Here is a 25,796-nt window from a genome sequence, read left to right as displayed (position 1 = left end):
ATTGGATGACAAAAATTTGCACTCACCTGAAACATAAAAGCATAAAACATTGATTAGCAAATTAATAATTAAATAATAAGTACCTAATCGTTGTAATCAATCAATACATCACATCGCACCTTGGGAGTTATAAGGTCACATCTCAAAAAAGTGAAATTTTACAGGAGAGTGATTTTCTTTTTTTTAAAAACTTGATTCATTATTTTTATCCACTTATAATTAATTGTGAGGAATGAATAGCACCTCATTTTAAAGATCTGGTATCCTACCTTCATTTAGCATAAGAACACTTTGAAAAATAAAATCTTAAAGAGGAAATATTTCAATGTTTGGAAAACATTTTGAGTTAGAACCTTTCATTAAAGTTGATGTGGAGGCGAAAGGAAGCGTCCAAAAAAAATTTCATGATAACAAAGTTGTGGAGAATTAAATTTCCAATCGACATAATGTCGTTAGTTTTTTTCTAAAGTGCTTAGTTTTTGAGAGCAAAAAACTAAAATTTCATGATATGTGCAAATTCATTTTTCTGAAAAGTGATCAATTTAAAAAAAAATTTTCATTTGGTACAAACCAATAAAAAATGCACTCCTTGTGACTATTTCTAACTGACAAACATTCAAAACAATCAAAACTATTTGTTAACACTTTGTATGTACGAAATTTGCTCAAAAAAGGTGGAGTTTTTTGAGATGTCACCTTATAACTCTAAACAACCTGCAATGTTGTTGAGATTTTGAGTTAGGCCATTTGCGTTTTTTACAAGATCTAGATGATATACCCAACTCAAAGTGTAATTTTTGGTTGAGGGGGGTCATACAAACCCCAAAAATGCAAAAACATCAAAAACAATTTTTTTGAGATGTGACCTTATTACTCCCGAGGTGCGACATGACTGAAAAATATCACAATAAAATCATCAAAACCAATATCACTCTGGAATTCTTCATTTTATGAAAAAATTAACAAAAAAAAAAACATCAAGTGCAATAAAATCATTCAACTGAGACAATTTCTCGACTATTGATGATTTCTAAACGAATTTCTTGATTTTATTTCTACCACTTCTGGGTTAAAATATGATTCAAAATACCAATTTCTATAAATCGAAGTGAAGCCGACCACTATTAGCATGAATGAAAACAGAACAGGCGAAAAAAATGAACAGACACCCATTAAGTAATATTGGAAATATCTAAAAAAAATCACAACGACCCGCAAAGTGCCATAAAATAAAGTATACTATCTTCTTCATCTCATTTTATTTAAATAAACAAATACCCCGAAATGATACCTCTCAGTCTGCGAAACAATCAATGGCAATAATTGCATTAGTTTATAGCCTAACATCTATCGCAACAAATTAAGGTTAGCTACTAATCCTATTTATATAGTATAGCGAAAGTCTGCAAAGAGCCATTGTCACGTGTACAATGCTGAACAACGTAAAATCATTTAGATAGGAGAAAAAAAAATACTCCGAGACGTCGTACCTATAAAAGAAAATGAAAACCAAAGACAGGAAGGAAAAAAAAATTAGCCACTAAAAGAAGAAAATGGTAGTTCACCTCATGGGTCTTCACAAAAGAACTAACAATACTGTAGAGAGGGAAACGCAGCCATGGAGAGAGAGCAAAAAAAGAGAAAAGAAAAACGAAAAAAAAAAAAAAAAAGAAAAAGAAAAAGAAAGAAGAAAGAAAACCTTTAGATAAAGATGTTCAAACTAAGAATTTAATCTGATTTATACGGGAGCTCTTCATTCATGTAATAATGGCTAGAGAAATAGCAAATCCGCGGGAGATTATTTTAAGTATTTGATATCGTTAAGCTTTCGAGGTTCGCAGCTCTAATACGCTGTTTCGAGCTTTAGAACTTTTCAAAAAGACAAGAAAAGAAACCGTATTTAAAAAAAAAAAAAAAAAAACGAAAAAAACGAAAAAAAAGAGGAGGAGGCGAATGAGAGGGAGATACCTAAAAAAAAAAGAGAGTAGTATAAATGAATACACGAGTAAAAATAAAAATATCCATTACACGCTGATTCAGGTGTATTTAGGTGCCTTTAAAACGGGCCAAATGGCCGACTTATTTTACAATCGAAAAGACGTTAGTTGTTGTAGTCTCCGGAGGATTTTTCTTATTGCTGATTTTTGTACTCGTAAAAGTCGTATATGATGAATATTTTATACTCGTTCAGCGTTCGCTAGACGATGATGATAGGGCGCGGGTGTACGAAAAAGAAATGTTGCGGGATATTTCGAATTTCGATTTCATCGAGATTCTTTTCTCATCTCGAACAGATAAAAATCTATGTGCTTTCGCGTAGTTTTTGAAATAATCTATAAATGGTCATTTGAACATAGTGACCTGGATCCCTGGATGGAATAATTAGGGCCATTTATGAGATTTCACGTTGTTCCAGTTCATTTTTCTTATTTTTTTTTCAAGCTTTAAAGTGAATGGTATAGGATTATTTACCTCCTACGAGACGATGCGAACGACATTATTTTTTAATGAATTAAAGTCATATCGATTGAAAGAGCATCGATTCAATTTAATTAACTCGAATGATGACTGATGGTTTTTTACAATGGCTTTTGTCGTTCGCGAACGACTTAATCATTTCCTTTGAACGAATTGTTCCATTGAGAAATATTTCATTTAGATTTTCAGAATGGAATTTACAATGGAATGGAACCAGCGCAGTGATTATTGGAATGGGAGGCTCTCAAATTTTGATCTGTTCAGAAAAATTTTTTTATGCGTATAATTTCGCCCAAATGATGCCAAAGAAACCAAAATTATTTTGCAACTTTTGCTTTTCACGAATTTTTTGGTTTGTTACGTCGAAAAGCTCGAAAAGATGCCAAAATACATACAATAAAACAATTCTAAATTTCTGGGTTCAACTCCCCCCCCCCTCCACATCCCAGTTTGTCTTCAGATAGATCCTGTTACCTCGAATGAATAAAGACCTACATAATTTACTCCACAATTTTATTGTCAAAACTTTTTTGAAATGAAAAAGTTTTCTACTGAGGAGAGAGAGACAGGGAGAGAAAATTCGAACTTTCAAATTTTCATAAATTCACACCCCTCACTTCCCTACTTTGTGTGTAAATAATATTTCATTTTTGAAAGATCACGAAAATTGATTTGCAAAAGAGGAAAAAATCAGAGAAAATAATTTCTCGAAAGACTGGATACCCTGATGAGTGACTGGCTAGAAATAGAATAGGGCTGATAACTCTTCAACTTGTAAATTTTGAAAAAATTTGGATGAAAAAATCTTGTAAAAAAAACTGCAAAATCGGCATAAAATCGCTAAAGATTGAGTATCAGAAATTACTGAAATTTCAGTGAACGAAAGAATAGAAAATTTAACGAAAATGGAATGAAAAATTACAGCATGCAACTTGACTGCAACTTTTTAAAATGAGCCAAAAACAACAAAAAGTGGCAAAAGAAGATACCCAAATAATGATTATACATATAAGATCGAAATAAAACGAAATTTTGCATCAATTGCATAAATATTGTGAAAAGCTGCAAAATTAACGATAAAACCAATGAAAAATATCAAAAATTGGCAAAAAAAGTTGAAAAAATTGAACAAAACTTGAAAAAAATTGCCTAAAATTTCGCTAAAATTTCATAAAAATATTTTTAAACGATTGAAAGTATTGCAAAAAATGCATGAAACATCAAGAATAAATTATTAAAAATTCTAAAAAATAAAGTCAAGTACCTAATATAATCAAAACGGAATAAAATTTTGAAAAATTACTTAGTGAATTTTCATAAAAAGTAAAATGTTGAAAAAATGAACAAATGAAATAATATTTAAAAACATTATCAAAAGTCATTTTTTAAACCAACCAATTATTAGGTAGGTACAATTAAACAGAATATATAATTTTTCAAAACTCACTCACCAAATAGGTTTAATTTAAATCTAGAAATCAACATAAAAAACATGAAAAATTTCAAAAAAATTGACAAAATTTATAAAAGCCAATGAAAATTACCAAAAATTGATGAAAAGGGTGAGTAAAATTATGCAAAACAGCGAAATAATTACTTGAACATCTGTTAAAATGTCATCAAAATGCTCGAAAACGACTAAAAGTCCACGAAACGTCACGAAAGTTGAGTAAAATATGGCAAAAAATGTACAAAATATCAAAAAAATGGTTGAAAATCAGAAAAATTGATAAAATTGTTTTTAAAGCATTTTAAAAACAATGGAATTAGCATAAAAATCACCAAGAATGGCCAAAAATGTTTGGAATTTCGGAAAAATGTAGCAAAAATTTATCAGAAATTTCGTAAAACTTTGTCGTCATTTTTTAAATTCATATAAAAACAACGAAAAGTTTATACTTAAAATATCACAAAATGAGAGAAAAATATTGAATTGAATTGAAAAAAATGTCCGAATCATTGAAAATGGCAAAATATCGATTTAATAGGTAGTCATTAGAACGGAATAAGGAAGAGATTTCGCACAAATTGCTTAAAATATTTCAAAATTGCAACAAAAAAAAAGCAAAAAACCGCTGAAAATTACAAAAAAATAACACAAAAGAAGTGAAATTAATATTCATGCAAAAACTTGGTCAAAATTCCTAAAAAAAATTGTCAAAATGTCAAAAAAAAAACGTTTAAAAGTTGATGAAACATTGCAAAATTTGAAAAACAAGACCAAAAATTCAACCAAAAACTGAATAAAATTTCAAAAAATGTACTTGGAAAATACCTCAAAAAAGTAGATATTGAGTTGACTTGAATTTTTTTTTTTTTTGACTTACCAAAGTTAGCAAAAATTTGAAAAATTGAACTGAGCAAAATTTGGCACAAAACATCGCAAAAAATTGTTTTAGGATTTCCGAAAAATTTGTGAAATATTTTATAAAATACATAATATACTAACTAAAAATCAAGGAAACATCGCAAAACTACAGCAAAATATTTCTTCGCATGATCTGATGAAAACTTGGCAGAAACAAAAAACTATTTTGAGGTCATGAAATGTCAGTTTGAGGCCCAAATTGAAAATCAACTCTATTTTCGAGTTTTGTGCAAAGTTTCGGTTCATTTCGATAGATTACAATAATTTATGCATCTTGAAACCGCCATAATTTACCAAAAAAAAATCACTTTTGGAGTGGGGGGGGAGATTATTCCAGTTTTAGGCTCAAATTGAAAATCAGCGCATTTTTTGGGTCCAGAGTTGAATTTAAATCCATTTTTGTAGATAACGTGAGATTACTTATACTGGTGATTTTTATCTGCCTTCTCTTTTTGATCAAAATATTTATGGATTAATAATGTAATTATGTAGTTGTAAAAATGGCTAAATTTGCTCAAAGAGGTGCATTCAAAGTGCAATAAAGTGCATTCATGTCATGGGTCCGACAGCCATGTTTGGGTGCATATTTCATCCCTTCACAACCTCATTTTAATTTCTTCTGCCTCCGCCAAATTGATTAAAATGGCAATTTTCAGGTTCCCTCCCCCCTCCGCCTCCTCCCCCTCCTCCTCAAAGAAATCAAAATTATTCTACAAGTTTTGCTTTCCATGAATTCTTTAGTTTATTGTAGTCCTGCATATGACAATGAGAATAATTGCCCCCTCCCTACCCCGATCTTCTTGGACAACTTCTTTTCTTAAAGGGGGCAATATTAAAGAGCATTTCAAAGGAAACTTGACAATAATAAATTGGTCTTGCCAACAAAATGGCGGCCATTTTGATTGACACGTGTGAGCCGAAAACGCAAATTTTGCTTTTCAGTTTTCAACGTACGATTCGCTCGAAATTTTTCGAACTGGACAAAGCTAGATCGAAGGAGTATGCAAAAATTCATCTCCAGCTAAAATTTCAAGTGCTAAGTGCATTTTTTCGATTTTTGGTCAATTTTTAAAAATCAAAAGGCCAAAAATGAGAAAAAAAAGAAATTGACCCAGAAAGCTGAAATTTGAGATACCTATACCCTGTTTTTGACCTGCGAAAATCGACTGAAAACGATTTCAAACCGTTTTGAGCAGTTCTGGAGCCTCCAGCAGATTTTTGAAACTTGAAAATCCCATCAAGTGAAGTTGGAAATCCAACATGTTTATTGCACTCCAACTTGAACACAGTATTAAATCGACTGCTGGTGGTTTTGAGTCATTTTGGATACTCCAGAGACTGTTTGAAAATTCCTGGAGGCTCCGGTAGATTTTTGAAAACAAAATTTCATCAAATGCAGTTGGAAAGCCGAAATTCATTCTGCAAACTAATTTCAATATCCTATGAAGTCGACTGCAGGTAGATTTCGAGTCGTTTTGGAGCCTCCAGCGACTTTTTAGACACTACTGGAGCCTCCAGCAGATTTTTGAAGCTTTCATTTCTGCCTCCATCAAGTTGATTAAAATCACCCCCCCCCCCCAATGAACATGGAATTCGTCTTTACCCTAACGCAACCCAGATTTATCAAAATCCAGCACCAACCCCCCCCCCAGGCCCTTCCCTTCAATGTCTATAGAATCCACTCTCCAGAACACCTTTTCGACTCGATGTGTAGATTATTTTGAAAAAATATGTATGTAATTCCTCTCTAAACTTCACAACTCGCAGCAAATTCCTAACATTTGATTATTTTGCCTCCACAGGACTATCTCTGGCAGCGGGCTTATTCGTATTCGTCTGCGTGCTGACCGATTCGTTCGCCATTCACACAGCCACATCCGAAGAGCAACCGTGGACCGAGGTAATCGACACGGGTAAAAACTACCACAACTACAAATACGGCTGGTGTTTCTTGGTAGCCGGAGCGCTGTGCATATTCGTCGAAATGGTAGCCCTTCTATGCATAGCGGTGCATCATCGTCGATGTCAAACGATCGCTCAAATAATCAAGAACATTTTACCGGTAGAAGAGCAACAGAAAGCCGCCACGACGACCGACACGAGTTATTTTTCTTCGGGCGACGTCAACTATATCGAGAAAATAGACGCTTGTAAATCGGAAAACAACAAAGTCAAACCGAACGAGGAACCATTCGCGACCTCGGAAACACCACCGGATATTTGTTCGACTTTCCTGAACGTCGAGTACGCCGAAGACACGGGCAGACCTTGCGATATCAAAGAGCATTCTGATATTTGCTCTTTGCGAATGAAAAAAGGTAATTTCGCCACGTTAAATACGAGAAATTACCGCTGCCTCAAGTATCCGTCCAGTTTGGGACGCAGGTATTCGACGATGAGCGGATGCAGTTCGCTGCAAGGTGGTGCTGGCGCTCCTGATGGACCTTCGAGTTCGTCGTCTTCGTCGTCGACTCGACCGAATACGAAATGCCATCAGAGCGCTTCGAGCTGTATTCAGAGCACTATGCCTAGAGTGAGGAATACTGCAGCCGGTGGTACTTCCAGTACTAAGTATGCTACTGTTGATAGGCAGTGTAAAAAATCTGAAATACAAGCCGAAGTACAGACTTTGGACGGAGATAATTTCGGTTTATGACGTAAAACCAACTTCATCATTCACTCGGACGAAGAGCAAGTTTAACCAACAGGGTGGATTTCCCCCACCTTTGATATACTGCAGAATCCAATCGATGTGATTTCATATCACGATTTTGAATCAATCGCACTTTGTATACAGGTCACGTTTATATAATTTACCTACGAATATTAGCATTATTATTACCGCCCCTTTGTATAAATGTTTTTTTAAAAGCCTTTTTTTTGTTTTTGTTTTGTTTCGATGTTATAAATATCAATGATATGTGCAAGGTACCTGCGCCGGTAACACTTTGTGAAGTCGTGAAGTTGATAAAGGGATATTAAAGGGGACGTAAGTGGTCTTTATTAGTAATTGGATCAGGATATCGCAGATTCGGAGTAATGGGTTAAGAATCCCCCCCCCCCCCCAATCACAAGTTCAGAAATTTCTCCTCCATCCTCCTAAACAGAAAAAATTATCTTTTCGGTAGGTAGGTATAGGTACATAACTTTTTTCCTGCTGCATCATGACACGAAACCAGCCGATTTTTAAAAAATCAATCAAGTATTTCCCTATAAAAAACACCAATACGTAATATCAATTGGGCAACTCGAAATCGAAAAAATGATCGAAATATTATTCTGGAGTAACCAATAAAATCATCTCAAAACATAATTTTTGTTGCTAAGAAGAACAAAAAATAAATTCTTCAACGCTATTATTCTGAAAATAAATCAGAAAATATTCAAAATTTTGTCACATTGACCAAAAAAGCTGAAATTTGGGATATACCTTACATTTTTGACCTGCCAAATCGATTGGAAACGGAACAGAATTGTTTTGAGCAGTTCTGGAGCCTCCAGTAGATTTTTGAAACTTGAAATTTCCACAAAAATTCATCAAACGAAGTTGAAAATCCGAAATTCACGCTGCATTACAAATTAAACACGATATGAAGTCAACTGCTGGTGAGTTTAAGTCGTTTTGGAGCATCCAGCGACGTTTTGGAGATAACTGGAGCCTCCAGTAGATTTTTGAAACTTGAAATTTTCACAATATTTCATCAAATGGATTGGAAAGCCGAAATTCATTCAGTAAACCAATTTCAATACTTTATGATGTCGATTGCAGGCAGATTTCAAGTCGTTTTGGAGCCTCCGGCGAATTTTAGGAAACTGCTGGAACCTCCAGTAGATTTTTGAAATTGAAAATTTTCACAAAATTTCATAAAATATTGTTGGTTGGAAAATCCAACGTTTTCAATTCGACTGCAGGTGGATTTCGAGTCGCTTTGGAGCCTCCAGCGAATTTTTGGAAACTACTGGAGCCTCCTCCAGTAGATGTTCAACAAATGCAAACTCTCTCTCCACAGAACGTGCTGAAGTTGACTGCAAGTAGATTTCAAGTCGTTTTGGAGCCTCCAGCAAATTTTCGAAAATGACTGGAGCCTCCAGTAGATTTTTGAAACTTGGAATTTTTACAATATTTCATCAAATGGATTGGAAAGCCGAAATTCATTCTGTAAACCAATTTCAATATGTACCTTATGATGTCGATTGCAGGTGAGTTTCAAGTCGTTTCGGAGCCTCCAGCAAATTTTGGAAAATTACTGGAGCCTCCAGTCCAGTAGATTTTTGAAATAGGAAATTTCCACAAAATTTCATCAAATATTGTTGGTTGGAAAATCCAACGTTTTCAAGTCTACTGCAGGTGGATTTCAAGTCGTTTTGGAGCCTCCAGCTAATTTTTGAAAACTACTGGAGCCTTCAGTAGATTATTGAAATTGGAGATTTCCAAAACATTTCCTCAAATATTGTTGGTTGGAAAATCTAACGTTTTCAATTCGACTGCAGGTAGATTTCGAGTCGTTTTGGAGCTTCCAGCGAATTTTTGGAAACTACTGGAGCCTCCAGTAGATTTTTGAAATTTCTACAAAATGTCAACAAATGAAAACTCACTCTCCACAGAACGTGCTGAAGTCGACTGCAAGTAGATTTCAGGTCGTTTTGGAGTCTCCAGCAAATTTTTGAAAATTACTGGAGCCTCCAGTAAGTGTTTCAAAATAGAAATTTCAACAAAACTTCATCAAATGGAGTTGAATAGCCGAAATTCGCTCCTAATTCGGATGATTTTATAGCATATTCTGAAAAACGGAACCAAAAAGTAGCTGGAAACTTTAATACGACTCGAATCCACCTGTAGTCGACTTGAAATTGAAGTGCAGAGTGAATTTTGTATTTACAACTCTGTTTAGCAAAATTTTGTGGAAATTTCAAGCATTGAAAAATCTGCTGAAGGCTCCAGTAATTTCCAAAAAGTTCTGGAGGCTCCAAAGCCACTTGAAATCCACCTGCAGTCGACTTCATAGCGTATTGAAATTAGTTCACAGAATGAATTTTGGCTTTCCAACTCCATTTGATGAAATTTTGAGGAAATTTCAATTCTCAAAAATCTACTGGATGCTCCAAGAATTTTCAAAGAGACGCTGGAGGCTCCAACATGGTGTTCAAGTCGGAGTGTAGCGTGAATTTCGAATTTCCAACGTCATTTGATGAAATTTTGTGAAAATTTCAATTTTCGAAAATCTGCTGGAAGCTCCAGAACACTGCTCAAAACGGTTTGAAATCTTTTCAGTCGATTTGGCAGGTCGAAAATAGGTTATATTCCAATTTTCAGCTTTCTAGGTCAATTAGGTAAAATTTTGATTTTTTTCTCATTTTTTGGGTTTTTGATTTTCAAAAATTCACCAAAAATCGAAAAATGCACTTCGTTGAAAGAGAAGAAAAAATGGATTAAGTCAAAATCGGTAAAAATGTTCTGAAAATTTTATATTTCTGCGTCAGAATTCTTGTAAACAACCCTGTTTCCAAGAAAACACTTTCCTTGGTCCCTCAAACAATGTTGGTCCTCTAGTCTGAGTTTCTCAAAATTAGAAAAAAATATGTGTAAATTGAAATCTGTAGAAAAATTTCGAAAAATAAAATCTTTACAGGCTTCAATTTCATTTCATATTATTCCTTTGTTCCAATATTGGAGTGCTCCATCCCACACAAGGTGCATGACCAACATTGTAAGGAGGACCCAAGAGGATTTTTTGCGAAAAAAATGTTTCAAGAAGAATTTCTGACGCGGAAATATTTTTTGATAAATGAAATTGAGGAGTTTTTTTCAAGTGTAGAGGGGAGGAGGGGAACAGGGCAGCACATTTTTTGACTTTTGGGGAAAAAATCAAATTTCACCCTTAAGAGAACTCCATTTGTGTATTTTTTCATACAGGAAAATTGAAATGACCCCACCCCCTTCTTTCCTCCTCTCATGCCATCAATACTATCTTCCGCATCAGTTCAAGATTATGTAATAAGCCCTAATATTGGTGATTCCAAACCAAATGAAAAAAAAAACACTTCTGGCTCTAAAAAACTGAATTCTGAAATTCTGATTCGTGACCTGAGTCAAAAAATAGTTTAAAATGTGAGGGAAAATCTGTCAAGGCCTTAAAATTGTTTATCATAAAATAGGCAAGAACCGAAGGAAATTTTATTCAAAAATCGTTTAAAATTATAAAAAAAAAACTATCAAAATTAATTATTTTAAATCTCGTAAAAAATCATAAAAATTGACAAATTACAGTTAGAAAATCAAAATTTTGAATAATATTACTGAAAACGAGTTCAAAATTGTAGAAAATGAGAAAAAAAAATGAAAAAACTAACTTAAAAACATCAAAAAATAGCATAAAAATGGATAAATAATTATTAAAAGTGGGTTGAACATTACAAAAAATGAATAAAAATAAAAAATGAGTCACCAAATTGAAATGAAAATGTTTGAAACGAAATAAAATGGGTTAGAATATCGCAGGAACTTTTCTTCTCATTTAAATTTTTTAGCTTATGATTTTCGACAAAAAGAAAACTATGGACCAATTTTCACAAATTTTGATACAATTTTTTTCATCTTGAAAAAAAAATCTTCAGTGTTTTAATGTTACTTTCGAAAACTGGGGGTGGGAGGGGGTGTAAGAAGGGTTGAATTGAAAAAAATAGGTAAATATTCGATCTCGGCACCCTCAAAAACCAAGCAAACGGTTTCTGAAATTTTAACCATGCTTTTCTCCATGAATGGGAAATCAATTTTTCATCAAATGAATTTTCAAATTTAAAAAAATTACAAATTTTTTTCTGCAAACGAAAAAAAAAATTAATTTTAAAAAAAGTTCAGAAATCATGCGTTGAAATTTATCCCGAACCATTCCAAACGAATACTTCGAAATTCGAATCGACGTGCACATCTGTTGTGTATTTTCTGAACTAAACTCCCTTATTCCTGAACCTTAGAAAAGCTCGACAAATAATTCGCGAAACAAGGATTAGAAAATAAGTTAACGGATTCCAGATATAAAGAAGGGATTAATTTCCAAATTGACTATCCCTACAACCGACCGAGCCACTCACCCAAAAATATATCATATCAGGCGTAGGGACCTGAGAGTTATTGTCGAATACTTTGCATATTATAAAATTATGCATCAGGTACCTATGTTTAATTATTCATTTAAGTAATACCTACGACTATACGAACAAATTTTGGAACGTTGTTCGAAAAAATGTGTTTTTAGTACTCGTAATATTTTCTTTTACATGTATTAACTCATTTGTTTGTTTTGTTGATTGTTTTCTAAATGTTGCAAACGATAATAAATTTATTCAACTTTTTCTCGAAAGACTACCTATACTTAATACATCGCACATAATTTTTTATAAGCAGCGAAACGAACGAAATAGTTTCATTGCAGCGAAGAAGGAGGAGAGGGGGGTGAAAAACATTGGTAAAAACAAAATCTAAAAAATCCAAGACCACAAAAATTTACCATATTATTTATCAGCTTCGATGGAAGACTCGGTTCGACTTTGTTCCGATTCCGAAGTACTCGTATCTTCGAGTAAAGCACCTGTCGCTGCGAATCTATGAGGATCGATTTTTTTCATTTCGACGCAAAAGTATTTTCTTTCTTTGCTGGCATCTCCTGTAAATATATTTCCTCGTAAATAAATAAAAAAATCTACACGATAGTAAAATTGAAATAAAAATCCAAACGATAAACAAAGACTATTCCTACGTTACCTTTGAATCGTTTACAATAAACGTGGAATCTGGTTTTGCTCAGATATTTGCAATACGACGAAAGACATTTTATCAAAACGTTGGTGTTTTCAGACTGTACGCAAGCGAATAAAAAAAAATCAACAGTTGAAATAAAAATCAAATGTCAAGATACTCGATGGGAATTCAATCACGTACCGATAAGTCGCTGAAATAAGGAGAATATACGAGCTCCGAAAAAGCCGAATATCTGCATAGTTTACGCCATATTCGATCTGGTAAGTCGAGGTACATTTGGACGTGTTCGTTTTTCAAGTACAGTGTGTTTGCCGGAACGTTGGCCGGACCTCTGATGAATAATCTGCGATCAAATCGGTGAAAAATGATCATTTAAAAAAAATTGAATTAATAAGCAATAAGCCAGCCGTCTTGATGATTTACCTCGCGGTAGCTGTGACTTCGTACGTAGCTTCATCGAAGTTCTTTCGGTGATTGGCGCAGAAAACATTGGGACAACGAAATCGAGCGAATATTTCATTACATAATTTACATTTGGTCGTGATGGATACTTTAGCCAGCATTTCTAGTTCCAATGTACCCCATACTCTTTCATCGTCCAAATAAGGAAATCCAAATACGCCCCAATGAGATCCTGAATCGTCTCTGTCCAAATAAAATAGAAACGTTTTAGAAAAATAAAATCAATCACGATGAATAATTTTCGTAAAAAAACGTACTTTAAAGTATTAAACACGTTCAAATGAAGTATCCTGGTCAGCGGAGTGTTGACGAAATATAAATTATTTTTTCTAGAACGTTTAATATTAACATCGGTGAAACAAACGGTGACTCCTTTAGCCAATCCGGCCGGATACTGTTCCATTTTCCAACGTTTTAGAAACACATATGTTACTCTAGCAGTTGAAACCTCTTGTAAGGTTATTTGTACGTTTATTTTGCCACCTGAAATGGAAACCATAATTAGAATGATGATACTAAGTAAAATATTCAGTACGGTTTTAGGTTTACCTCTGATACCGAATCCGGTGACTTTGCTTTTCGGAGGATCAATTTTCATTCGAGGTAAATGTATCGTGTCTTCGGTCTTGTAGCTAAATTGCGATACAAGGGAACTCCATTGATGTTTGGGAGCATCTTGAGCAGGTTTCTCAGGCGTTGAGTTGCATTCTGGGCGATCGATTTGGCCAGGAGGGTCGCACCAAGGGCAATTCATCATGTTCCAAGATTCCAGGTAATTTATATCTTTAATTACGCCGTAAACGGAGGCGAATTTCAACTTGTAGAGTCGGTCGTCTAAAATACTACACAATTACGTAAGTATTGAGGAATAATTGAACATAAACGGTGAATAGTCATCGTAGAAATCACACCTGAACCAGTCTTCGGTGGGGATTTCATCGTTTAGAGTGAAATTCGACGAGATTTGAGAATTTTCTGGTAACAAGGTAACAGCCATGGTTTTAATGAGATCTTTATGGTGGAACATTTGCCGGTGAGGTAAATCCAAGTACTTATCTGCGATCATGTGAAACGATTTGTATTTTCTGAAACCGGTCACATTCGATAAAACAATAGGTAACTAATATGGAATGAAATATGATTCGAATACTCACTTAAAATCATTTAAGCATTCGGTACTGGGTAAACTAAGAGTATAATTTCTGTTCGAGATTAGAAATTCTTTCCAGGTAACTTGTTCGTTCCTTAAAACCAACCAAACGTCGTCTTTTTTACGATCTTCATCTAAATTGAACGAAAGTACCACAGATTAATAATAAAAACCATCGTATATTTAATTACGATATTTCATTCACTTATGGATGATTAATATTTACCTTGATAAATTACGGTAGCCAAAACCAAACATATAACTTCGTTTTTCGATGTTAAAATAGCAGATGATATCTTAAGTGGAATAATATTGATCACGAAACCTTGATTTTTATCGTTAACTTTGGTCGTTTCAAGTATCGATGCAGCTACAGTAATATTTGGACCTTGATCCGGTAACTTTACAGTATCAGGTTCGAGAAACAAATGCACCAAGTCGTACTGTTTCGATTCTGTAAGCACACTGAGCAACATACTCGATCAATCAACGAATTCCTTCGTTTATTTCTTACCCATAAATGATAATTTTTACTTACTTACACTTCAACACTAAAGTGAGGATCTCGTATAATGATCGTCTGATCGCAATATGCCAAAAACTTAGATACAGCCGCCACTGGATCAACAATTATACAAGGAATAGAAGCTGTATTATCGACAATTTCGAGCCCGTAATGAGGTAACGATCGGTACTTTAGTTCAGCTGTAATCGAACTTGCTACACGTCCTTTCCACCGGTACAGATTACCTGTATGAATAGAGAAGTAACTTAGTATTCGAATACAAACAAAGAGAGTAATAAAATACGAACCTTTCTGTACAGTAATTGATGGAGAAAGCTTAGCTGCCGATACACAATCGGCGTACACTTGCTGTAAGGTTTTAGAAGACATTTCGTCGTACGAAGAATTCGAAGATAGTACCGGTAAAGTGGTAAATCGAAAGTAAAGTAACGTTAGATGAATAGAAATTAGTCACCGAAGAGATTCAAAGATGGCGGAAATGTAATAAGCGTACATTTTTTAAACGAATAATACTAAACTTTCGTTCAAAAGTTGGAATTTCGCGAACTTTTACTACTTATTCGATAAAATTATCAACAATTTCCAATGGAAAAACATTCATTCCCGCTCAAACTTGAAAAAGTTGAAAATGATTCACGCAGCCATAGCGTTACAGAAAAAACTGGATAGCGAGAAAAAACCACAGATCATCTCGGAAACCCGAAACCGAAACGTTTGTGTTTTGGTGATGTTCGTAAGATTTTTAACTCTAATTCCGCCATTTTAATTTCTGCGATTGTTTTAATTTAATTACACGATTAAATGAACAAATAAGATGAAATTTAGGAACTATTTTTCCAATAAACTCTACTCGACGAATGAAAAAAACGAAAAAAATTATTTCGTGTCTTCATAATGGTCTATTCGCGAAAAAACCCTCGCTTGGATCGCTAGTATCGCAGTCCTGAAAAGGTGATTAGTAGATGCAAATACTATCAACTAACAATACTGGCAACTCTGTTGAAAAATGATGTTTAATCCTCCTAGCGGCCAGGCAAGTAACTAAATCCTATTAGAAGCATTCTGATTGGTTGAATTGAATTTTGCGGGATAATGATGTTTTATCAGTTCGTTTTTTTAGTTTGTTGTGTGTGTTGTGTGGTACTACTGATATCCGCGAGATTTAAATCGACCAATCACAGCCCTTGACATAAATGCCTATTAATTACTGTTACTTGCCAAGTCGCTCAGATAGCGCCCTTGTTGCGACAAAAACGCCCAATGTATTTTAAATGGAGTTGCCAGTATTGTTAGTTGATAGTATTTGGTAGATGGTAATATCTTTGGTGATTCGCGAAAAACAGCAAATTTTTCGATTGTTCGCGAGTTCTGATGAACTTTTAGTTAGTCTTAAATTAAAGACAATGAAATTCCCTATCGATTGATACTAATTTTTCACCATTTAGAGGAAAATTAACGATTTAATGAATACTTTAACCGCATTTTTCATACTATATGTCAACATTAAACGAAAAATTGTCGAAATTTTCAGTAAACCTATGCTTATGTTAATATACCAAAATATTCGGAGTTTCATCCTCTTTAAGATGGATTTGTACCGAGAGCTCTATGTGCAACGGTTCAAAAGTTGTGGAAGTTTGAAGTTGCGAAAACAAGGCAAAAAGCAGCTGCGAATCGTAAGTACCAAATACTATCAACTAACAATACTGGCAACTCTGTTGAAAAATGATGTTTAATCCTCCTAGCGGCCAGGCAAGTAACTAAATCCTATCAGAAGCATTCTGATTGGTTGAATTGAATTTTGCGGTATTATGATGTTTTATCAGTTCGTTTTTTTAGTTTGTTGTGTGGTACTGATAGCCGCGAGATTTAAATCGACCAATCACAGCCCTTGACATGAATGCCTATTACTTACTGTTACTTGCCAAGCCGCTCAGATAGCGCCCTTGTTGCGACAAAAACGCCCAATGTATTTTAAATGGAGTTGCCAGTATTGTTAGTTGATAGTATTTGTAAGTACTGAACTTCAAACAAAAATTACTCGAAATTCTCAGCGGACACCTAGGTATTTTAATATAGCAAAATGTTGGTAATTTTATCCTCTTTAAAATGCTTCTTTACCGAAAGCTCTACCTTCAACCGTTCAAAAGTTTTCGAAGATAATGTCACCAAAATGTTCAAATTGCTGTTATGTATGGATAGTTCGAGAATGAGTGTAGATGATTCGAGAGTATGATAGAAGTAGAATAGTGTAGATTATTCTAGTCGTAGAGTATTCTAGATTTCTCTAGGTACAATGCCGTAGCTTATATATAGAGCTAGACGTAAGAGTTCAGTTCAGTTGTTGTTTATCATTCGAATCGAATAAATACTTCTTATCAATCGCGTTTCAATATTTAACATTTTGGCGACGAGGATAAAGAAATAGTGTCAAAGTGATCGTGTTTATTTCGCGAATACAGTGAAATAGTGCGCGAACTGTGTAGTGTATAATTAATTTATTATTTTAGTGTGTCCTAGTGTCGATTTGCGTATTTTTTTCGCGTAGTTTTTCAATTATTTTTCAGTGTCAAAGTGTGTTATATTCGCGATGAGCAATATTACGTTATCAGGTCGTCGGCTTAGTGCGGAAAGGTGCCTCGTGAAATTCGTTACTTGACACCTGTGTAAAACGGTCTTTCCACTCTGAGCACCATCTATCAGTCCAAATGTTCAAACCAAAAGTTATGTTACCTCAAGGCACCCTTCCCATCACCTAAGATGCCTTTAGATTTGAACTTGGACTGATAGATGGCGCTCAGTGTGGAAAGGCAGTTTTACACAGGTATCAAGTAACGAATTTCACGAGGCACCTTTCCGCACTTAGCCGACGAGGTGACCAATTCACCGAATTTTTAAACACAATTCGCCAGCAATTAACTACAGCAAGCGCACCTCAGCCACCGCAGGTAACCGATACCTTATATGTGTCAAAATTTGAAGCATTCAATAAGAAAGAAGAAAGCTTCACTCAATATAAAAGCCGTTTCAACAATTATATAGCCACGAAGGGCATTACAAACCCAGACCGAATCAAGCAGATATTTTTAGACAGTATTGGTGCGACTCTTTACGGTGAAGCGGAAAGCATCGTAGCTCCAGATAGCCTGAGTAGTTTAACTTATGATCAAATAGTGACAAAGATTGAAGATCGACTATGTCCAAAACCAAACTCAATTGCTGAGCAACATCGATTCTTATCAAGGTGTCAAAATGCCAATGAAACTGCCGGTGATTTCATTACAGCTCTGCGTAAATTATCGTTATCCTGTGATTTCAAATGTGAATGTGGTAAATCAGTGGCTGATCTATTCCTGAGAGCGCAATTTGTTCGTGGTGTTCGAGACGATAAAGCCAGAGAAGAAATTCTTCAAGTACGCGATATTTCTTTGAAAGATGCCATTGAGAAAGCTCAAGCAATTGAAACTTCGCGTATCTTGAGTAACGATATGAGTAAAAATTCGTCATCATCTACGGTACCTCCAGCTGTCAATCATGTGTCAAAACGCCAAAGTCGTTCAAGAGCTCGAAGTAATCAACGACCAAATGAACAACGTCACCGTTCAAGCAGCTATCGTAGCAGTTCGAGAAGAAGAAAATCTGTCAATTTCAAAGAACTGGGTATCGATAATCTATGTATTCGATGTGGCCGAAACAATCACCTAGTCAAAGACAGAAGAAAGGTATACGTTATCAAACGGTATGGTGTTCTATGGTGACCGAATTATGATTCCCAAATCGTTACAAAAAGCGATATTAGCAGAATTGCACAGTTCACATGTGGGAATTGTAAAAATGAAGCAGTTGGCTCGACGATATTGCTTTTGGCCAGGCATCGATTCGGATATTGAAAAAACTGTCAAATCCTGCGACCTATGTGCAACTCATCAACGTTCGCCTGCCAAAGTTCCTGTTCATAAATGGGAAATTCCAGATGAAAATTTCGATCGTGTTCATATCGACTTCGCCGGACCAAAAGATGGACTTCATTTTCTAATACTTGTCGATTCAAAGTCGAAGTGGCCAGAAGTTCGAGTATTCAAGAAAGACCCAACATCCGAAAGTACCATGGTAGCTTTAGAAGATATCTTTTCTACTCATGGTTATCCACGATTTCTCGTGTCAGACAATGCGACGTTATTCAAAAGTGAAAAGTTTCAAGATTATTGCAGAGTTCGAGGAATTTTCCAAATATTTACTGCGCCGGGAAAACCGAGTACAAATGGTTTAGCGGAACGTTTTGTTCAAACGTTGAAAAGTAAACTTACAAAGATGAAGAATGAAAACCTGTCGATTGAAGCGTTAATTTCAAAAGTATTGTTCAAACTTCGAAGCACACCATTAGCAGATGGTTTGAGCCCAGCTGAAAAATATTTAAAACGTCGCTTACGTATTAGATTGGATGCGATAAAGCCAATTCATCTTCAGGCGAGAACGTCAAACCCTGAACGCTCGGTTAGAAGTTTCAAGGTTGGAAATCGTGTTGTTGTCGAAAAATGTCGAGTTCTGGGAAAACCAGTATGGACGTATGGCACAATTCTTCGTCGACTGGGAAGATTACATTATATCGTTCAACTCGACGATAGTAACCAAGTGAAGAAACATATCGATCAAATTCGTTCAACGACTTTTGTGATTAAAGAACGAGTCGAAGAAAACAAAGAGAAGAAGCGTCGAGTTACATTCGAAGAGGAATTGGCTCGTCAACCGACTAATCCAGGGAATAATCAGAATATTGAGGAAATGGTAAATGTTCCTAACCAACAACCTGAAATTGTAAATGTTCCTAATCAACCTCCTCCGCAGCTCAGACCTCAACGAGAGAGGAGGCTGCCAACTCATTTGCAAGATTACGTTCTACGTTAAGTATTAATTAGATTAAGTTAGATTTTATTCAATTTTTTGTACACTTAGTCGAAATATATTTCTAGGGGGGAAGAAAGTGTTATGTATGGATAGTTCGAGAATGAGTGTAGATGATTCGAGAGTATGATAGAAGTAGAATAGTGTAGATTATTCTAGTCGTAGAGTATTCTAGATTTCTCTAGGTACAATGCCGTAGCTTATATATAGAGCTAGACGTAAGAGTTCAGTTCAGTTGTTGTTTATCATTCGAATCGAATAAATACTTCTTATCAATCTTATAATGTTCAAATTGCGTTATCACTGTTATCAATTCAAACATGTGTTGATGAATATAATTACTTTCCGCAACTTTGATCTTCGAAAACTTTTGAACAGTTGAAGGTAGAGCTTTTGGTAAAGAAGAATTTTAAAGAGGATACAATTACGAACATTTTGCTATATTAAAATACCTATGTGTCCACTGAAAATTTCGAGTAATTTTTGTTCAAAGTTCAGTACTTACGATTCGCAGCTGCTTTTTGCCTTGTTTTCGCAACTTCAAACTTCCACAACTTTTGAACCGTTGCACATAGAGCTTTCGGTAAAAAACCATTTTAAAAAGGATGAAACTCCGAACATTTTGATTATTTAAAACGCGCACATGCTCACTGAAAATTACGAGTATTTTGAGTTTGAAGTTAATGTACGTAGTATGCAAAACTCAGCAAACTAAAAGTATTCATAAAATCATTATTTTTCCACGAAATGATGAAAATTTAACATCAATCGATACGGAATTTTATTGTCTATAATTTGATACTGCACCAAAGTTCACCAAAATTCGCGAATAATCGAAAAAGTTGAATTTTTTACACGAAAAATTGCATTCACCTTTTCATCATATCACCTTTTCAGATAGTTGACGGAACAGCCGCTAGGTGTCAGCCACTTCGTTTTTTTTCGCGAATTTCTTTGAAAATTTTATCATCTCGAAGAGATGTAAACAAAAATATTTTTTTCTGTTATCTGAAAAAACAATTTTTGACCAAAAAAATCCACATTTTGTCCATAAAATTGAACCGAATATCGAAAATTTTGGTTAACAAATGATCACAAAAAGGAAAAAGAAAGATACGGAAACATTACATTGTAATCGAATGCTTCAAATGTCCAAAAATCTGTTCAGTTCGAGTTAAAATTATAACAACGTTGAAATGAAATGTGTAGTTTTATGAACTTGCAGCTTGATTGAGAAAGAAATTCTCCTCATCGTTTTATTCTCTTCGATTCACTCCGCATCATGGAAGTTACTTCAAAAAGTAAGAACCAATTCATTCAACTACTTCAATTAATCAGTCATTAGAATGTAATCAATCTTAGCTCTCTGTTGTGATTATTATCCCACAAGTCTCTCTCTAAATGCATGTTTTGTTACAGATTTTGCAACCTGTTCGCCTGAGGTCCTGAGTGCGATCGATTCAGCAGATTTTATATCAATCGACTGTGAATTTACCGGACTGCGAAACGGTGTCGAAACAACAGCTTACGATACTCCTGCCGAATATTACACGAAATTGAGAGATGGCAGTTTGAGCTTTCTGCTGGTTCAAGTTGGAATCTGTACTTATAGATATGATCAGGCTAAAAACAAGTCGGTACATACACTTGGAACGTTTCTACAACCAATTCGATCTAATTTATTGATTTAATTTGATTTCAGATACGTTTATAAAGCTTTCAATTTTTACGTATTTCCACGATCGATCAACCGGATAAATAACGACGTTAATTTTCTATGTCAAGCGTCTTCTATAAGTTTTCTATCTAATGCTGGTTTTGATTTCAATAAGTTAATCAAAGAAGGTATAATTTTTCAGTTGATTATTTTCAATTACCACGTTCATTCGACGATTAAACTGAAATATCGTTTCAGGTATACCTTATTTGACGTTAGCTGACGAAGAAACTTTACTGAATGAACTTAATCAAAAGTACCAGAATATAAACGATACCGAATCATATCCTAAAGTAGCGATACCCGATGATTTAACTGGCATCGTCAATGATATTTGGTATTTACCTCGAATAATCATTAATTTTTGATCATACTTCGGGATATTAATTTTAAAACATCTTTCAGTAACAAAATTGAAGATTTCTTATCACCTGAAAATAAAGAAAAAGAACTACAGATCGATAAATGCAATGGTTTCGTTAGAAAGCTCGTTTTTCAGGTATCACAATCATATTCTTTCATCTTAAAATTCAATTATTACTCCGTTTTAAGTCACGTGTTCTCTTTTTAGACCGCTTACGAGAAATTTTCCACCAAAAATTTCAGTCTGACTACGAAATGGGTCGATAACTCTGCATATTTAGTCGCTCAGAAAGGTAAATCGAAGATTGAGCAAGATAAAGAGAATTTTGAAAAAGACTTGAATGAATTAAAAGATGCGTTTGGATTTTCAAAAATTATTAAATACATATCAGATAGGGTGAGTTGGTAAAATTAGACCAGATCGAACAAAATATCGGTTCAAGTTTATAATTGAACAATTTTCATGTTTCAGAAAAAGCTAATCGTTGGTCATAATATGGTGCTGGATATTTGCCACATTATCAACAGGTTTTGTTTACCTTTACCTCCCAGTTATACCGAATTCAAGGAAATAGTTCATCAATTATTTCCCAAGTGAGCTTTACAAAATTCTCGTATCCATTTCAAGCCGATCGTTGAATATATACAACTTTTTGAATTTATTTTCAGAGTTATTGACACGAAATATATGTGCAGCACATCACCTTTCAAAGATCTCATTCCTTCCAGTGTAATGGATCATATGATGAAGCAGTTACGAGAACCTCCTTTTAAATTAGCTGATATAGGTTGGAATATTTATTCATTCGGTTTTCTACATTCGATTAATTACAATTTTTAAAATATATAAATAATCTATCTCGATTACAGAACCCGAAAGTTCAGAGTTCGGTTACTCTGAAACTGAAAGTAAAGCTCATGAAGCCGGATATGACGCTTACATGACCGGATTAGCTTTCATCACTCTTACTGCTCACCTTGGTAAGTATTTCAAAACAATAATCCAACTTGAAAATAGTTCAAAATCGATTAATTTTTTTTTTAATTTATTTTTCAGGTAAAAAAGCTAAACAAAATTTAGTAAAATGTGATTCTGATTTGTTGAAACCGTATGAAAACAGGTAATTTTTGGAATTTAGATTTTTTTCTGCAGAAATCTCCCACAAAATATTAAATTTTTTTCCAAATTTTCAGATTATTTTTAATGAGGATAATGGATTATTCGTATATGAATCTTAAAGGAGCCGAACGTAAGTTTTTATTCATTTTTACGAGTAATTTGTCTGAAAAGTTCGAACCAGTGTCAGTGAAAAATTACTGGCACGAGTCTGGACTCTTCTGAGCTATTTTTTTAACTCATTTTAAACTTGTTTTGTTTCATTTGTTCAGCTGTACCTAAAAGAAATCACGTTTATCATATCACGTTTCCAAAAGAATGGAAGACTAGCGATATCATGCAACTTTTCAGTCCTTATGGTAATCATTTTACGTGTCAACTCGATCTAAAAATCAAGTCAGTTGCTCCGATTTCACTCGATTCATTTCGACAGCTTCTTTCGATATCTCAGTGACAAAAAAATAGAGCAAAATTAGAAACCCTGACTTCATTCTAAGTTCGAGTTTGCAATTCAAAAATACACTCGAACTCGTTAAAAATTATATTAATTCAATTTACTCCATCTTAGGTAACATTCACGTATCCTACTGCAACCAAACGACCGCCTGGGTCACGCTTCTCAACGCCGAAAAATCCGACCAGGCTACTTCCGGTCTAACTGAATCGACTGCAAGTCCCATCAGCACAGTTCGAAAACCTTTTTCGGTTCTAACGTGGAGTACGTTCGAGAAAAACAAACGAACCAACGCGAAAATCTCGGCACCGAGTAAAGTAGCCACGTCTCGGGGTCAAAACAATGTCCAAAAAGTGGTCCATGAAGCGAGCAGTACCGTTGAAAAGAAACGTACTAGTGATATCGACGATATACCTCGTAAAAAGAAGAAAAAAGAGAATTCGGTGTAAGTTTTCGTATACTTTTGACTACTCGTATGCTTTAGAATCGTTATTATCTTAAAGATGAGGATATTAAATTGGATAAAATTATGTTATAGAATAACTCAGGATTCTCGTTCGATTAAAAACCGGAAAAAAATGGTTAAAGATCAAGATCCCTCGAAACAGGAGCATGTTCGTGAAAACTCTGTACTATCGAGCGTTTGTGAGTTTCGCACATTTGTATTCTTCGTAGCTGTGTTGATATTTCTAGCCACCAATTATTTATTAGGATAGAAAGGTGTATCGCGTTATTGTTATTTTACTAGAATTAAAATAATTATAATTAGTGATTATTCGACGTATGTAATCGACTTTAATGAGATATAAATATTATTAGTTAAATTTACACCTGAAATTCTATAATTTTACAGCTAAACCGAACATAATGCTCGATCATTTGAAAAAGGTCAACGAACCTTTAACACAGAAAACATTCGAAGAACCTTCTTCGTGGGATTGAGTCATCGATTCGGTGTTTGAACGTGTGATATTCAACGAGACGACGTAATTTTTACCTATTTACGTAATGAAGTGAACATAAACAAAAAAGTATTTTTAAATTCTCTCTCATTTTGTTAATTTAAATACAAGATGTACAAAATAATAAAAAAAATAAATAAAATCAAAACGTACATATACCTTTTGATATTTTAAGCGAAGATGTAGTAGGTGACGATGTTCATCACGTTTGGGATTTCCAAGGGCATTGCGAGTATCAACGACAAATGCCGCATGAAAACCCCAAACTTGATGTACCTATTGCGATGAATTCTCTCAATTATCGATTAAAAATATTACACAGGAGTTAAAATAAATAATTTTACCGAAATCTTGAAAGATACTCGTTCACTATACAGAAAACATTCAGATTGATTTCTACTTCACTTCTAATCGACTACTGCCAGAACCGATGTATTCACTTTGACTTGTAACGTAAAAAACCTTGTCGACGAGTGTTGAAATTTAAATATTTTATTTTTTATTACCATTTTTGATATTGTTTCGAGCGATGTATTCGGAACGAATTTCACAGTTGCGTACTTTTTAAGGTTGGATGTTTCCAAATACCAGTAGAAAAATAAGTAAACAATTAATCGTACTAGTTTAAACGTACACTATTTCGTAAATTAAGTCGCTAATCTCGGTTTGTTTACAAAATATCCTCGAGTTGCCGAATTTCGATCGTTGTTACTCGTATTACGAACAATATGGCTGGTCAATGACGTGATTGAGGTATTCGGAATGAAGATGGATCCGATTACGTTGCATTAATTTCTCATTGGACGAAACTTAGGACTTAGCAGGCCAGTAGACATTATTATTCGTCAAATCCACAGAACTGCTAAGTCTTTAGTTTGTTTCTTGAGAAGATGAGAGGTGAAAATGATCAATCTTTTTCCTTAGGTCATTGATTCGTCATTTATATCTTTGGAATATTTCGGTAGGTAAATCATTAATTTAAAACTCATCTTTAAACCTGTTGGATAAAAAAATAATGGAAATGAAAAGAAATGTCTGTTTGGATCTGACTATAAGTGTAATTAGAACTCACCCGATTAAAGTTTTGATCGCAGTAGATCTGTTCAGACTCAGAGCTGACAAGATCCAACAAGGAAATCTGATTCGATCTGATCAGACCTGTTTTTTTGATCAGATTTGAAGATCTGGAAATTCCTCGGGTCCGATTCAAATTGATTAGTTTTGATCGAAGTACCTACATATAATTATACGTACATAAACCTGATCCGATCGAAAAGGAGAAATCTAATTGGATCTGATCAGACCGGTTTCGTTAGATCTGGTCCTATTTGAACTGAGGAAATGTAATAAGATCTGATTGGATCAAATTTTGATCAGAATTAATTTGTTCAGATCTGATAAGATCTTATCATATGAGAACCTTTGATGTCCTTGATTAGATCTGATCAGATCAAATTTTGATCAGAATTATTTTTTGTCAGATCTGATAAGATCTTATCATATGAGAACCTTTGATGTCCTTGATTAGATCTGATCAG

At 34.4% G+C, this 25,796-nt stretch overlaps 4 protein-coding genes across 5 annotated transcripts in view; 3 read left to right on the top strand and 1 right to left on the bottom strand.

The window, feature by feature from the left end:
- Nucleotides 1-12,207, top strand: part of LOC135837357 (uncharacterized) — a 288,834-nt gene extending 276,627 nt beyond the window's left edge. The window contains exon 5 of the mRNA XM_065352602.1: nucleotides 6,649-12,207. Coding sequence (XP_065208674.1) covers nucleotides 6,649-7,502 — 854 coding nt within the window. The 3' untranslated portion in view covers nucleotides 7,503-12,207. The remainder of the gene's footprint in view (nucleotides 1-6,648) is intronic.
- LOC135837334 (uncharacterized) overlaps nucleotides 1-16,781 on the bottom strand; it is a 32,194-nt gene extending 15,413 nt beyond the window's left edge. The window contains exons 1-11 of the mRNA XM_065352573.1: nucleotides 15,031-16,781; nucleotides 14,760-14,967; nucleotides 14,444-14,682; nucleotides 14,222-14,351; nucleotides 13,979-14,152; nucleotides 13,617-13,909; nucleotides 13,325-13,550; nucleotides 13,029-13,250; nucleotides 12,786-12,948; nucleotides 12,609-12,702; nucleotides 12,355-12,510 (exon numbers count right to left, since the gene is read on the bottom strand). Coding sequence (XP_065208645.1) covers nucleotides 12,359-12,510; nucleotides 12,609-12,702; nucleotides 12,786-12,948; nucleotides 13,029-13,250; nucleotides 13,325-13,550; nucleotides 13,617-13,909; nucleotides 13,979-14,152; nucleotides 14,222-14,351; nucleotides 14,444-14,682; nucleotides 14,760-14,967; nucleotides 15,031-15,112 — 1,983 coding nt within the window. The 5' untranslated portion in view covers nucleotides 15,113-16,781 and the 3' untranslated portion in view covers nucleotides 12,355-12,358. The remainder of the gene's footprint in view (nucleotides 1-12,354; nucleotides 12,511-12,608; nucleotides 12,703-12,785; nucleotides 12,949-13,028; nucleotides 13,251-13,324; nucleotides 13,551-13,616; nucleotides 13,910-13,978; nucleotides 14,153-14,221; nucleotides 14,352-14,443; nucleotides 14,683-14,759; nucleotides 14,968-15,030) is intronic.
- Nucleotides 16,782-18,577: 1,796 nt separating this feature from the next.
- On the top strand, nucleotides 18,578-19,648 carry LOC135836452 (uncharacterized protein K02A2.6-like). The gene has a single exon (XM_065351298.1). It carries the CDS (start codon nucleotides 18,578-18,580, stop codon nucleotides 19,646-19,648), a length of 1,071 nt encoding a protein of 356 aa, XP_065207370.1.
- A 419-nt stretch (nucleotides 19,649-20,067) lies between these two features.
- Nucleotides 20,068-24,410, top strand: LOC135837345 (poly(A)-specific ribonuclease PARN-like). Of its 2 annotated transcripts, none has more exons than XM_065352583.1 (15): nucleotides 20,068-20,946; nucleotides 21,065-21,278; nucleotides 21,348-21,490; nucleotides 21,561-21,699; nucleotides 21,768-21,861; nucleotides 21,934-22,122; nucleotides 22,198-22,319; nucleotides 22,395-22,513; nucleotides 22,596-22,706; nucleotides 22,783-22,846; nucleotides 22,920-22,975; nucleotides 23,115-23,201; nucleotides 23,411-23,741; nucleotides 23,835-23,941; nucleotides 24,150-24,410. In XM_065352583.1, the coding sequence occupies exons 1-15, from the start codon at nucleotides 20,928-20,930 to the stop codon at nucleotides 24,236-24,238; spliced, it is 1,884 nt and encodes a 627-aa protein (XP_065208655.1). In that variant the 5' UTR covers nucleotides 20,068-20,927; the 3' UTR covers nucleotides 24,239-24,410. The 2 variants fall into 2 exon arrangements, with proteins under 2 accessions (XP_065208655.1, XP_065208665.1); XM_065352593.1 differs by having other exon boundaries at nucleotides 23,835-24,016.
- The last annotated feature ends 1,386 nt before the right edge of the window (nucleotides 24,411-25,796 follow it).

The sequence above is a fragment of the Planococcus citri genome, chromosome 1 (genome assembly GCF_950023065.1).
Source record: "Planococcus citri chromosome 1, ihPlaCitr1.1, whole genome shotgun sequence".
NCBI lineage: Eukaryota > Metazoa > Arthropoda > Insecta > Hemiptera > Pseudococcidae > Planococcus > Planococcus citri.
Note: the sequence above shows the minus strand (reverse complement) of the source record. Positions and strands in the feature narration are given on the sequence as shown.